This window comes from Lottia gigantea (assembly GCF_000327385.1).
Source record: "Lottia gigantea unplaced genomic scaffold LOTGIsca_130, whole genome shotgun sequence".
NCBI lineage: Eukaryota > Metazoa > Mollusca > Gastropoda > Lottiidae > Lottia > Lottia gigantea.
Window position 1 is genome coordinate 478,227 of NW_008707426.1, and position 14,053 is coordinate 492,279.

General features: G+C 33.2%; 1 protein-coding gene across 1 annotated transcript; it reads left to right on the forward strand.

Moving 5' to 3' along the window:
- Nucleotides 1-802: 802 nt before the first annotated feature.
- LOTGIDRAFT_225030 (hypothetical protein) lies at nt 803-12,592 on the forward strand. The gene is made up of 12 exons (XM_009049161.1): nt 803-861; nt 2,495-2,569; nt 3,204-3,381; nt 3,731-3,803; nt 4,196-4,319; nt 4,843-5,041; nt 5,494-5,718; nt 6,129-6,217; nt 7,944-8,089; nt 9,778-10,017; nt 10,235-10,329; nt 10,729-12,592. Coding segments are annotated over exons 2-12 (1,479 nt in total). The 5' UTR covers nt 803-861; nt 2,495-2,567; the 3' UTR covers nt 10,837-12,592.
- The last annotated feature ends 1,461 nt before the right edge of the window (nt 12,593-14,053 follow it).

The window sequence follows — 14,053 nt, forward strand, 5'->3', positions numbered from 1 at the left end:
GCTCGAAAAAAATTCAAAACGTTACAATTCTGTGATAAGGCCTATGATTAATGGGGGAAACTACATTTTCAGACCACAGCTAATGTACAATCCGTAACACAAAGTTATACACATAACTGTGTTCTTGAAAAGAAGAAAGTAAAATGTAGTTATCTCCCTTACACCTTTTATCGATCGAATGAAATCTATCTTGTCTTGCATCAGATTTTTGTTTCGCTCTATTTATTGTCTCAATAGATTTCCAGATATTTCACAAATTTTGTTCTGGATTTGCTGCTCAATTAGAATTTTGCGGACTTGGAAATTTAAACATTTGGGCCCTATTTTTAATTTGCCAAATTCTGCGAAAATTTTGAGTCAAATGATACAGGAAAACAAAATAAAGTAAAAAATATATCTAGCAGAGCGTAGTTTCGATCTACGGACCTCTGGGTTATGGGCCCAGCACGCTTCCACTGCGCCACTCTGCTTGCCGATTATGCATGGTGGAAGAAACATTGACAATCAAATGAAAGTTAAACGATGGTCTTGTTTTGCAATTGAGCGTTTAGAATTCAATAAGGTCTTTAATGGAATAATGATGCGATATTGTTAAAAAAAAAAGTAACTATTCAAAATAAGATAAGAAAAAAATTCAAAAATGAAAAGAATCAGTTCAAATAAGAGATAAAAGATAAAAGAGATTTTCTTTTATTTCTATAAACGTTTAAACTTTATATAACTCAAAGTCATTGTGGTCTGAGTTTCATCCAAGGGACGTAATTCGTTCATCTCCGTCATATTCCGTAACAATTCGGATTCAAGATGGAGGACTGATGACAACAAATTTCTGAATATTTTAATTATTTCTGCAATATTTGGGTAATAAATCATTGATTTCTTCAATCATTTCAATCCCTATCGATGAAATTTTGTCTCTGACGCTTAATAGCGTCCAAATTCTTGTATGTTTCGTTGGTAGGCTGCGAGAATCAAAAGATTGACAGTTGAGCAGTTGGTTCTGTCTACTCTGCTGATAGATGTACAAATTATTGTCTTCGCAATTTCGTCGGTATATAGGCTAGCATTTCACCAATTATTTTCATAACAATTGGAATATCAGCTTCTAACAAGTACAGATTATTGTAAAATGAATTCGCGTTGATGAAAATATTAACGTCATAAACATATATGCACATGATGTTATTACTTTGAAACCTATTATAATTTGAATGGACAATGTCAAATTTCAGTCAAAATTTGCCATAAGTAGTGTTTTGCTCCTAATAATCAAATTCAATATATGATGAAAATTGGCATCATTGGTTATTCCAATGAACTTGCGAAGACAGTACACTTTTTTATGTCTTTAAACCTAAACTAAGTCTCTGACTGCATTGAAGCATGGGGCTTAAGATTTGCCATGCTTCAATTGTTGCAGGTTAGTTCGCAAGCTTTGACCAAAAAAACACAATTGAAGTTCAGTGAATCAAACATGACATGAAGTCTGATTTTACATTTAAATTTGTTAATAGTTTGATAAAAAATCTGGGAAAATATTATTAATAAAGCACGATTTCAGTACCGTACCTGAGCATTGACTTAAAGGGACAAGTTCTCCATCAGTTTGACCAATCATACCTTAGTCTCAGAAACATGATTATTTTTAGCTAAGCTATTCTGTAATAGTGTTCACAGCTCACCTTAAAATTTAAGTCTTGAAATCTATGTGTGTCCAGATTTATCGAAGATGTTGGTAATACTTCTGAAGACTATTTAAAACATATTATAAATAAAGACCCAAATCAATCACTGAAAATGGTGAACTATGCACTGAAATTTATTTGTTGCAGAAATATGACAGCCTAAATTTCAATACTGTTTGTTACTAAATATAGTAACTAACAGAATGATAATTACAGACCTAATGTAACAGCTTGTTTTTCTATGGAAGATTTTTTCTATAAATAATTTCAATTAACATAGCTTGCTCATTTGATTCATTGATTATGAGTAAATAAACATGCCAAAATATAGAAAAGATGTCAGCCCATTTGTGTACCAGTGGTATCGTCAATCATGCCAAGATAGATTAGTGCTAGGCTTGGTATCGATTACTAAATTGAGATTGATTATCGATGGCAGATCAATAATCAATTAATAATCAAAATAATTCAATTGAGAAACCCTGTAAATACTAAATTAAAAAAAATTGAAATTCTTAATTTCATGGGTTATTTTTGCATCATAGAATATATGAGTATATTCTTGCTTTGATTGGTTATGATAGTTTATTGTGGGTAAGTTATGTGCTGAAGGGAACCTATGTGAAAGAGATTACTACTTGTTAACGGGTACATATAACTTTGACATATAATTGATTATGATATTTGAAAATCAATAATCAAAATTATAAATTCTTAGCAATGATAGTCAATTATTTCAATCATTTTACCCAGCCATAGATACAATGTGTATTGAGACACAATACAATACAATATTATTTGTCTTCCAGGTCACCCGAAATCTTTATCCATTATTGTTTTGTTTTTGTTTCATTCCCTGAAGTCTGGAAAACACTTTTCAAAATGTAAGTTCCCAACTTTCTTGTCTTACTGCAATCATCTTGCCTATTAAATGGCTTTTAGAGAGGTTTTCTAAATTCTTGTATTGGGGACAATTGCGTCTAGTCGTCCGGATGGGACAATAAACCGAGGCCTTGTTTGCAACAGGCTGTGCTCCCCAAACAGTTGAAATCAAAAAAGAGCAGACTAATGCTGCTGTTCTGGCAAATTTTCCCTCATTGCATCCTACATGGCGTTGCCTGTCTTAATTAGCCCACATGGTGCAAAAAGTAGGACATAAAACTCCATTCATTTCATTTCATTTTTGGGACACTTATAGCATCAATTTGCACCATTTTAATTTTCAATCAGATGTCTGTGGTTCCTGCAATAAGTGTAATCACAAAACACTCCCAATTGTACCCCCACTTTATTTTAAAAAACGATTTTCATATGTTTTCACTGCAAAATATGAGCCAGAATGCACCAAGTCAATCCAAAGTTCAATGAGAGGGTTTGCAACTATGCCTCTTCCACAGAATTGCAGCATTTTTAATTCAGTTTCCACAGTTGTCCCCCCATGATTCAATCTGTACCCCTAATCTCAGGAGGCTGCCAAAACCACTTGTTCTTATTAATTAATATTTGGTGTTTTATTAGGAATCGTGGGTATTCAGGGTCAAACTATGACCGTCATGTTGAGAATACCAACACCTCTACTCTACACAGAATGAAAGAAACATATTGGACAACAAAACAGGCTGTTATTAAAAAACTAGGCAAGAAGGAAGATGAACATGTGGTAGCTTCTGACTCACAATTAGATGCCAAGTTAGAGGTAAGTTATATTTTCTTTCTTGAGCTTCCTGGCATAATTTGAGATAATAGGTTGTACCTGTTAAATATCCTTCGACAACTGGAAATCAAAATTACCCTCATTGTACACTGCATGGCTTTGCTAGTCTTCATTAGCCTAGTTAGGTGCAGAAAAGTAGAGCATAAAAATCCATTTATTTCTTTTCATTAAGAATGTATGGTGAGCTCCATTGCCTATAGATTTGGAGAGCAATTTTTTTGTAAGAGTAATCATTAGACAATTTTTAAGCTCTAGTCAAACATTACTGGCAATATAACTGTATCAATGATCCTGCAAGTCTTTCATTGTATTTCGTATTCTCTGAATGTAGGTATTTAAAGCAATCCAGAGATCTAGTATGGAATTATTACGAGTCATAGAAAGATATCAAGATAGACTGTGTGGTATGTGGTATTTAAAAACATAACTATGACAGTAAGCCAGTCTGGAGGATGTACTGAAAAGCTTTGTTGATAAACGACAAGCTAACTTGAAGTGCATCCTGTCCAAACCACGTCCCCAGTTGTCATACTTCCTCAAGACTGTAGTAATACAAATGATGTATTCATAGCTATATATTGTCCAATCAAAATTGGCCCTGAAATCTTTTTAGTGAAATATCAGCCAATCAAATTACTTGATCCAGACGCTTTGTTCGTGAACGTAAACAGAACGAAAGCAGCATGTCATTAAATGTTTTGATTAATATGGACAATACAGAATTGAGTAAGATTTACGGTAAAGAACGGTCCTGTGTTTTGTTGTTCACATTCACCTTTCTATAAATTCTTTTTAGCCATATCAATGGAAGAAAATGCAATGGGACGATTTTTAAAATCACACAGTAATTCTGATAAAACACGAGCTGGTAAGATGATGGCAGCAGTCGGCAAATCACAGAGTTTCTCAGCACAACAGAGGTGAGTTGGGAAGGAAGGAAAAAACAACTATCTTTTACAAGGATAACAACAACAGGCTCACAAATAAGGATCCTTTCTACCAGCTGGTCCTAGGTCAATCTGCTTGGCATTGATCTTTCGGGATTCCATTTACAGCTGGGTTGACTGGAATTATGAGTGAAGATGACTTATTCAAGGTCTTCAGACTCCCACATGCTGATTGAGATCAGAACACACAGCCGCCATTTGCTTGTCAAAACCAAGCAAATGACGTCATGTACAGAAATGATGCTCTAACTGAATGTTCTTGTGTAAGACAACATTGCGAGGCAAATGAATCTGATTGGATGATGACGGTCTGTCTTGCAGATGATAAAACAACCAGCGACAAATATCAAACGAGTTTAATATCATAAATTCGATATAATCTTGTTGTGGAAGCGCAGGCACGTGTGAGTCTGTTGAGTCTGCAATAAAAATCAGCGACCAAGACTGTTCGTGTGACTGCACCATTACCTAACAAATTATTGCTGCTGTATTTCAGATTAGCTTTACGAGTGCCATTAGTTAGACTGTATCAAGAAGTTGAAACATTTCGTTATCGTGCTATCTCAGACACCTTACTAACTATTAACAAAATGGAAGGAGCTCGTACAGAATATAGAGGCGCCCTCTTGTGGATGAAAAAAGTCTCGGAAGAGCTTGATCCTGATATGTATAAGCAGTTAGAAAAGTTTCGAAAGGTGGGATTTTCTTTTAGCTATTATTACATGAAATTTTTAATACTAATAAAGTACTAATGATCGGAACCGTAAAACAAACACGAAATATAAAACATCATATTCGCAAAACATTGATTTCTGCTAAAGATATTATTGATGCAGTTTTTAGAATCATTGACAATGGTTGTGTTTCAGAAATGCACTAGGTTATAACATTGTCTGCATAAGTGCTGCATTGCTTAACCGAGTTGAGATTGACAAACGCATGAATGGGAACTTAGCCTTAGTTTGAGAGGAATTGCAGGAACCATAGACGTCTGATTGAAATTTGGAAGGTGCAAATTAATGCTATCAGTGTCCCGGATGCACATAGGAAATTAAGAAAACCTCTTTACAATCCCTTTAAATGGAGTTTATCTTATTGTACCAGCTTACTCACTGATTGTTCTAAACATCTATTGCTTCCTTTGTAGGTTCAAACCCAAGTACGTAAAACGAAAGCTAAATTTGACAAATTGAAACTAGATGTGATGCAGAAGGTAGATTTATTAGCTGCTAGTAGATGTAATATGTTTTCACATGTACTAGCCAACTATCAAACTACCTTGTTACATTTCTGGGAGAAAACTTCACGCACCATGTCGGCTGTAGCTGAAAGTTTTAAAGGATATCAGTATTATGAATTTAACTTGTTAAAGGTACGTTGACTACAGTTCTTATATTATATAGAAGGGATTGACTTATGCACAAGATAACAATTTTTTTTTTTTTTTTTTGTCGATCTCCTTTGTAATCTAAAAAGATTTATACCAAGGTTGTGTACTGTTGATGTTCATTTCAATCAATCACAGCTCGTCATGCAAAATCTGTGTCTAGATATTGACTATGAATTGTAGGATAGCGAAACCAACAGTTGAATGATATAACCAATGAGATAATGAGACTGTCGATACTCGCTTGTAAAAGTGATTCTGATTTGGCAGGAGAGTGGCAGGTGATTGTCTGCTACAAATAGATCAATTTCGTTATTGACTTGAATTTTATGTCCGTTCTAAGAGGCAGTATTCAAAACTAGGATAAGATTTGTAATTGTTTTGTTTTATGACAGGAATTAGCTGAACCATGTAGAGAATTATCAGAGAAAACTAGTCAAAGACAACCAGCAGAAAAAGATACAGATAATACTGGTGATGAAACGTAAGTAGCCAATTTCTCCTTAGCAACCATGTCTTGGTTTTGTACCCCATTAACAGACCCAACTCATTTGTCTAGATGTGTGATTGTTGTAATTTTTTGTTTTATTAGTAGTGTCTATGTTTTCCATCCCATTTTTAGACAAACCAAGCTGTGGGGTGAATTATATTTGTCATGCTTATTTTTTCAAATCAAATTTTACGCTATAGTCAAAGATATTCATGCTCGTGCTGGGTATCACCAATCATGTCACAATACGATATGTTTCACAATACGATTTGTATCACAATACGATATGTATCACAATACGATATGTATCACGATATTGGGTAATGGGATAAAAGTTAACATTTTACCTTCAAAGTTTCTATATATATTAATTTATAACTGTGATATTTGGTAATGTTGATGATAGGAGTGGTTAACATCCACTGTTTAATGAATAATTTCTATATATGTTAATTTATAACTTTATAACTGTGATATTTGGTAATATAGTTGATAGAAGTGGTTAACGCCCACTGTCTAATAAATAGTTTCTATATATATTAATTTATAACTTTATAACTGTGATATTTGGTAATATAGTTGATAGAAGTGGTTAACATCCACTGTCTTATAAATAGTTTCTATATATATTAATTTATAACTGTGATATTTGGTAATATAGTTGATAGGAGTGGTATAACATCCACTGTCTAATAAATAGTTTCTATATATATTAATTTATAACTTTATAACTGAGATATTTGGTAATATAGTTGATAGAAGTGGTATAACATCCACTGTCTAATAAATAGTTTCTATATATATTAATTTATAACTTTATAACTGAGATATTTGGTAATATAGTTGATAGAAGTGGTTAACATCCATTGTCTAATAAATAGTTTCTATATATATTAATTTATAACTTTATAACTGTGATATTTGGTAATATAGTTGATAGAAGTGGTATAACATCCATTGTCTAATAAATAGTTTCTATATATATTAATTTATAACTTTATAACTGAGATATTTGGTAATATAGTTGATAGAAGTGGTATAACATCCACTGTCTAATAAATAGTTTCTATATATATTAATTTATAACTTTATAACTGAGATATTTGGTAATATAGTTGATAGAAGTGGTTAACATCCACAGTCTTATAAATAGTTCTAAGTCAGTAAAAAAATATTTGTGATTCCATTCGTTGACTTGTAAAAATCCCCACTTATGGATATATCATCAAGTACAGGTACAAGACCTAGTGATACGCGTATTGTGACATGTTGTATTGCAATACATTGATTCACCGATATCGTGCCAGCACTAGTTATGTGTAACGATGTGGTTTTGTATTTTTGTTTGTAAAAATGTTGTTTGTTTGTTTACCTGATGAAGTGAGAGCACAGAAGAATCTGCTGATGAAAATTTAATAGATACAAACTTTTACGAGGATTATGAGGAAAAGAGTAGTTCGTTGCTAAGTGACAAAGAAAAAGCTGACCAATCGCAAGCAAAGACTCAATCTCATGCCAAGCCTATGAGGCCAAGCAAGCCAAATAACCCAGAGGAAGTTGATAGGTATATATATACTGAAGATTCAATTTGATTAAAATACAGCTCTAGACATTATCACCTGCTCTTCTGGCCCTTGAGAAAAATGGTCTGCATCCCCACTTTATTTTTAACAAATTTATAAAATATTATTTATATACGTTTTTTAACCCAAAATATGAGTCAGAATAGATCAAATAATAAAAAAATTTTCAAAGCAAATTTTGGGAGAACCGTCTCTGGTGCTCCCTCCATGAGAGGTTTGCGACAAAGATGCCTCAAAGAGCTGCTGCATTTTGAATTCAGTCCATTTAGTCAGTCTGCCCCTAGTCTCGGAGGTCTTGATTGAAGTAGCAAACTAAAAATAAACATGAAGAGCTGTATTTTATGAAAATGGTTTTTATGGCATGAGGGGAAAGGTTCTTGATCACTCTAGGATTGTATTTTGAAGGGTGGCACTGGTATGCATGTTGTGTCTTAATATTTGATGTCTGTCTGTCTGGTGTCTTCTTTCTTGTATGTGTTTATTTATTCCATTGTTATGCAATCAAATGTATTGATGCAGATGAGTTAAATCCTCCAGGGTCTGTGTTTTTGAAATTTTTATGTTTTTTTTTTTATATACAACCATTCTTTCCCGAAAGGGACAAGTGGGCCATTTTGGGGGGTTGACATAAATCTTGAATATATGTAAATAGTCCTCAGAAGTACTAGAAATGTACACATAATTCCTCAAAGTAGGAATTTCTTTTCCTATTTTTACAGATGTTTTTTCTATATGTGGTCCCTGCTTAGCCCCTCACCTGATATTTCCTAAAAACGTCTCTGGTTGTATGTACAACTTAATTTGGATCAGATGTACCAATGGGATTCGTGTAAAATCTACAAACTCTTAGTACTTTCAAATAGATATATTATCAATGTAGTAATAGTGATGTAATTACTATGTGTATTAATTATAGATTATTATCGTTAGAAGATGAAGATAAAACTAATCAATTATTAAGTCTTACTAGTCATACACAGAATGGTAGGTCATCATTCATTAATTTCTGTCATTAATAACCTTAATCACTTTGACACTGAAAGCGACTCGCGCAAGGTTCATAATGCAAATTACGTCATATGAATGAATAGCCTATGTGATGTCACTAAACACCTGATCAACAGCAAGAAAATTAGCTTAAAATAGACTTTTCTCAGAAATGTGTGAAGGTTATGAAAGTATCATAAAATAGCCTAATCAATTCCGAATTTGATGATGTAAAATATGATTAGTTTTGAGTTAGTGAGATTGGAAGAGGAGGACACCAAACTGCAGAGACAGATTACCTATGTTTGTTTGAGAGCCTCGATCTAGATTCAATATGGCCGACGTGTGAATAAGGTCTATTTTCCATTCACTTATGTTATTATTCTTCAAACTGGATGGTTCTATTGAAAAGTTAAAAAATATGTGAATTATACAATTGTTTCAGGTACCAAAAAAGTTGATGATGATGAATTTGGACCATTTATAGATTTTGGAGATGAAGACAAACAAACTGAGGACATAGAAAAACAAATAGAAAATTTTGATTTTAGTGGCAAAACAATTTTAAGTTCTAAAAATAAAGAAAAACTCAAAGAAGGTAAGCAATTTTAGCTTCATCAAATGGAATGGTCCTTTTCGCGATACGACATACGAGCCAGAGATTAACCAATAGCACCATTGTGAAAGCATGGGTAGTGCTCGATTGGTGTTTGCTGAACAGGTTTCGTCTGTTTCACTTCTGTCCTCAATCCAATGGTACAGGAACAAAATGTGTCACATTCAACATTTTCCACCTATTTATTTCTCCTCCAGTTTGCATTCTGTTCTGGACTTACTATTTTTTCGGCCGACATGGAACGTGTCTAAACTCTAATCCAAACGTGCAAAACTCACCAATCAAGTGACCCCTATGATTCTGAAAACTGACATTTCTAGCTATTTAAGCCTCCATTTTGTTTTTTTTAGTAAATAAAGATCTGCTAGCAGAAGACCTAGATATGGAAGAAGATAATGATAAAGATGACATGACGTTGCTCAATGAGATTATGAACGCTCCGTCCACTGGCGGGGACGAGTTCACTCAAGAATGGCAGGCGGTGTTCGGCATCAATCAAGTCAGTACACCTACAAGTAGCCTGGTGCCTGCAGAAACTGACCAATCGAAAGAATTTATGCCATCTAGTCTATTAGACATGTCTTCTTTGATGGGATTACAGCAACCAGGTATGGCTTATTTTTTTGACCAGGGTTTTTCAAGTCTCTGTTGCAAAATCCTGATTCGGACAATACAAATTTGTGTAAAACTGCATTTTATTTCATTATTCCATGAAGGTGCTGGAAAAAAAGCAGAAATGTTAAATGTAACCCATCATATTTTTTCATGTAGATCCAGGAATGGCTGCTACAATGTCTGGTTTGCCTGCTGATTTATTTGGGGCAGTTGGTGGCAGTTCACACACAGGATTATCTACCCCTACATCTCAACCACAGCAGACGACAAAATCAAAATCTCAAACGCAACAACCTTCCAAAAAGGTTAGGTTTTTTTTCTCTTTTCTCGGAAGCATATTGGTTATGACAAAAAATTCAGAAAGGAAGAGAGGTGGATAAAGCCGTCGCGACTGATTCCGACGCCATTTTTGATAACAGCTGTAAAATATTACCTGACAGCTTAAAAGGCATTTGATTGGCCATTGAGAAGAAAATCTTGACCTAACTATCGTCTTATGTCGAGCAAACACAACATCATTCGTGCCAAAAATATCAAACAGGGTAGCTTTCTGTCGCATGACAAATGATGCAGCGAAAGATACTGCACACAGCAAGATGTCAGTTGCTTGTGATGAATGGCTGAGCTGTTGACTCGCTTGTCGCTAAAATTAATTTATTTATCCTTTGTCAGTTAGTAATTTTAAATTGTCTTCCTTATTTCAGAATCCAAAATCCGACATGTCGGCATGGTTTAACTTATTTGCTGACCTTGACCCTCTATCTAACCCTGACGCAATTGGTCGAAAACAAAACGACATGGCAGAGATGTAAATAGCAGTCTCCTAAATAAAATGGTCAACTGTATAATTTGACTTTCTTAAAAACAGGGGGCCACTCGATTGGTGAGTTCTGCACGTTCTGGATTGGAATCAACTGGATGTTCAATAAAACAAGTTAGAACAGAGATCAGAATGCGGTCCACGTGTTTGACAGAATTCAAAATGGCGGAAAAGGCAATAGATGGACAATTTTGAATGTGACACATTCTGCTCCAGTACAGCACAATTGAAGGTAGAATTGGAACTGACAGAACCTGTTCAGTACTCTCCAATCGAGCGCCACCCAGAAGAAAGATTATACTTATATAAAACTTAACATGGTTTAATCCACTGTGGATATCATAATTGGATGGTTTAAAATGTTCTGATTGGTCAATCTAAATGTAACTGATCAATCTACAAGAGGGGTATGATATCATAATTTAAAAGGATTGTAAAGAGTTTTTCTAAATTTTGGGGACACTGATAGCAACAATTTGCACCATTCCAATTTTCAATTAGATGTCCGTGGTTTCTGCAATTCCACTAAAACTAAATGTTTCATGACTTCACTGATAGCAAAATATGCTTGATCACATTAAGGCCCTTTGCGATTAGTGACATCATTAGGCACTTTGTTTTAGTAGAATTGCAGGAATTACAGGTGTTGGAATGAAAATTGGAATATTGCAAAATGATGCTATCAGTGTATTCGATACACATAAAAAATATAGTAAACTTCTTTACAATCCATTTGGAAACATTCCTATTGGTCAAGTTAAAAGTATAACTGACCAATCAAATGTGGTATTATTATGAAAAAAGTTTATAATTTTCTTGTTCTTTTAAAGAAAGGGGAATATTTTTGTGCATAATATTGTTGTCTATTTAAAATTGCTTATTTATTTCAAGTGCAATATTTACTGCACATTTGTGGGATATAAACATTGGCCTATGAAAGGCTTAAAGTCCCAAATTTTATGAGCTATATTTATCTCAAATAGGACATAATATCTTAAATCTGGAATATTGTCACAGAGGTTTCAAGTTCTCAGAAATATTAGTCATTTAAGCCAATTTCTTGCAAAAACTCAAATATTAGACTGAAACATCTGCCTCTATTCCAGCCTGGGATAGTTATTTTAAAATCTGTTGGCTGGTGTATAGACATAAAAATTAGACCCTGTTTTATGGGGATTTCATGAAAACGCCTATAATTATATTAATTTAGCAATTTAAGCTTGACAATTGTTCACAACCTCTGAAATATGTTAATCATTTGAGTCTTAATATATGTGCATAAATTATCATTATTTTTGTGTTGTGTTTTACTTTTCTAATTTATAAAAAAAAAAAAAACTCACCATGTCCAATTTCTTTGTTTTGTCTAATTATTTTGTTATACTTTTTTGGTATTATGTTTTTTTTCGTTTAACTGACATTCCTGGGGTCTTATTCTCAAAAACTTAACTTAAGATGGTATTAGTGTTCCAGTCAATTGATTGGTCAATCACAATAATCAATTTTAGGACATCCAATCAGATTATTGTATTTCCTAAAATCTGGATTTAATCTTAAAGGTATACTGCCTCTTTGAATGACCCAACAAGTTGAAATTTTTAAACTTTGTTAAAATGAGTCTTTGTTCATCAGTGGACTTACCTGGTGTCATAACTATACAACAGAATCTCTCTATAATCTAATAAATCTATAAAACTAAGTAATAATTCATTAAACTAAGTAATTTTGAAACATGCTTAGAAGAGTTTTTCAATAATTATTTAGTTTAATAGATATATTATTGTTTTATATAGAGATTCTATTCTTTAGTCATGGTACCTGGTGAGTCTAACTGATAAATATATACACTTATTAACCAAGTTTGAAGTTTTAAATTTTATGTGTAAGAGGTAGTGTACTTATAAGTTTTTAAGAATAAGGCCTCTAATTGATTGATGTAGTCTTGTTATTTATGTTTAGAATTCCATTATGTATTTTTCTGTGATATTTACAGTATTATTATAGATCTATAAACTTTTTAATTCCAGTTTATGTTTCTGCAATGTATAATCTCATCAGCAATTTCTTCTGCATGACTTACATGTTACTCTATGTCATAGATGAAGGCTATTTGGATTGTATTTTCAGTCAAAATAGATTTCTACATCAATAGTCATATTATGTTATTATCTGCAGTAAATGGTAGGCCAGATTACAATCTTGTTTTGGTCTCCGTTGTATTCTAGCGAGATTTATACAAAAGTTGCATACTGGTGACGGTACAATCTATTTATGGCAAACCATCACGCGTCACTCTCTTGCTCAATTTAGTCTTATCTGATTGGTCATAACGCTCTACTTGGGGTTTTGCTATCCCATTCATAGTTGATATTTTGAAACGGATTCTGCATGATGCGCTGTGATAGGTTGAAATAAACAACAACAGTACACCACCTTGGTATAAATCTTGTTAGATTATAATGGAGACCAAAAGATTGATGGTAGACAAGAACATCTAGACTCTTTGTGCAATCATTAGCTTTGTAATTAATCCATAAAAACCCCTTCAAATTTACATATTCCTTTTTTTATTAATATGTACAGTGTAGTTAGTTATATCGGCTGTATTTGGTTGTGGTAGAAAAGACAATCTTTAGTTTTATTACCTATTTATTATAATATATATAGTTAAACGGTTTGATTTAATCAAACATGGCCTTTAAAGATAAGTCTTGTTTAAAGGGGTTGTAAAGAGGTTTTCTAAATATTTATGTGTATCATGGACACTGATAGCATCAATTTGCACCATTCCAATTTTCAATCAGACATCTGTGGTTCCCGCAATTCCACTAGAACTAAGTGTTTGATGACGTCACTAATCACGAAGGGATTTACCCGATAAAGCATATTTAGTGACGTCATCAAACACTTAGTTTTAGTCAAATTGCAGGAACCACAGATGTGAAATTGGAAAGGGTGCAAATTGATGCTATCAGTGTCCCCAATACATTTAAAAATTTAAGAAAACCAAATTGTAACCAAAAATGGCTGTCTTTATGTTTTATTTTGATTAAATGGAGCCTATTTATTGTTAATTAAAATATACTAATCATTCCAAATTTGACAGGGAATTTTCTGTTAAACTGTTTTCACTGGTTGTGTACGTAGAATATATTATAATAATCTCTGAGAGATTCACCAGTTTGTTTCTTTAAGATGTGTTCAGTGGA

Bases quoted from the DNA above. Each gene is read 5' to 3' on its own strand.
- LOTGIDRAFT_225030 (XM_009049161.1), top strand. The intron at 3,382-3,730 runs GTAAGTTATATT...CTCTGAATGTAG, and splicing joins AATTAGATGCCAAGTTAGAG to GTATTTAAAGCAATCCAGAG. The intron at 6,218-7,943 runs GTAAGTAGCCAA...CCAAAATATGAG, and splicing joins GATAATACTGGTGATGAAAC to TCAGAATAGATCAAATAATA.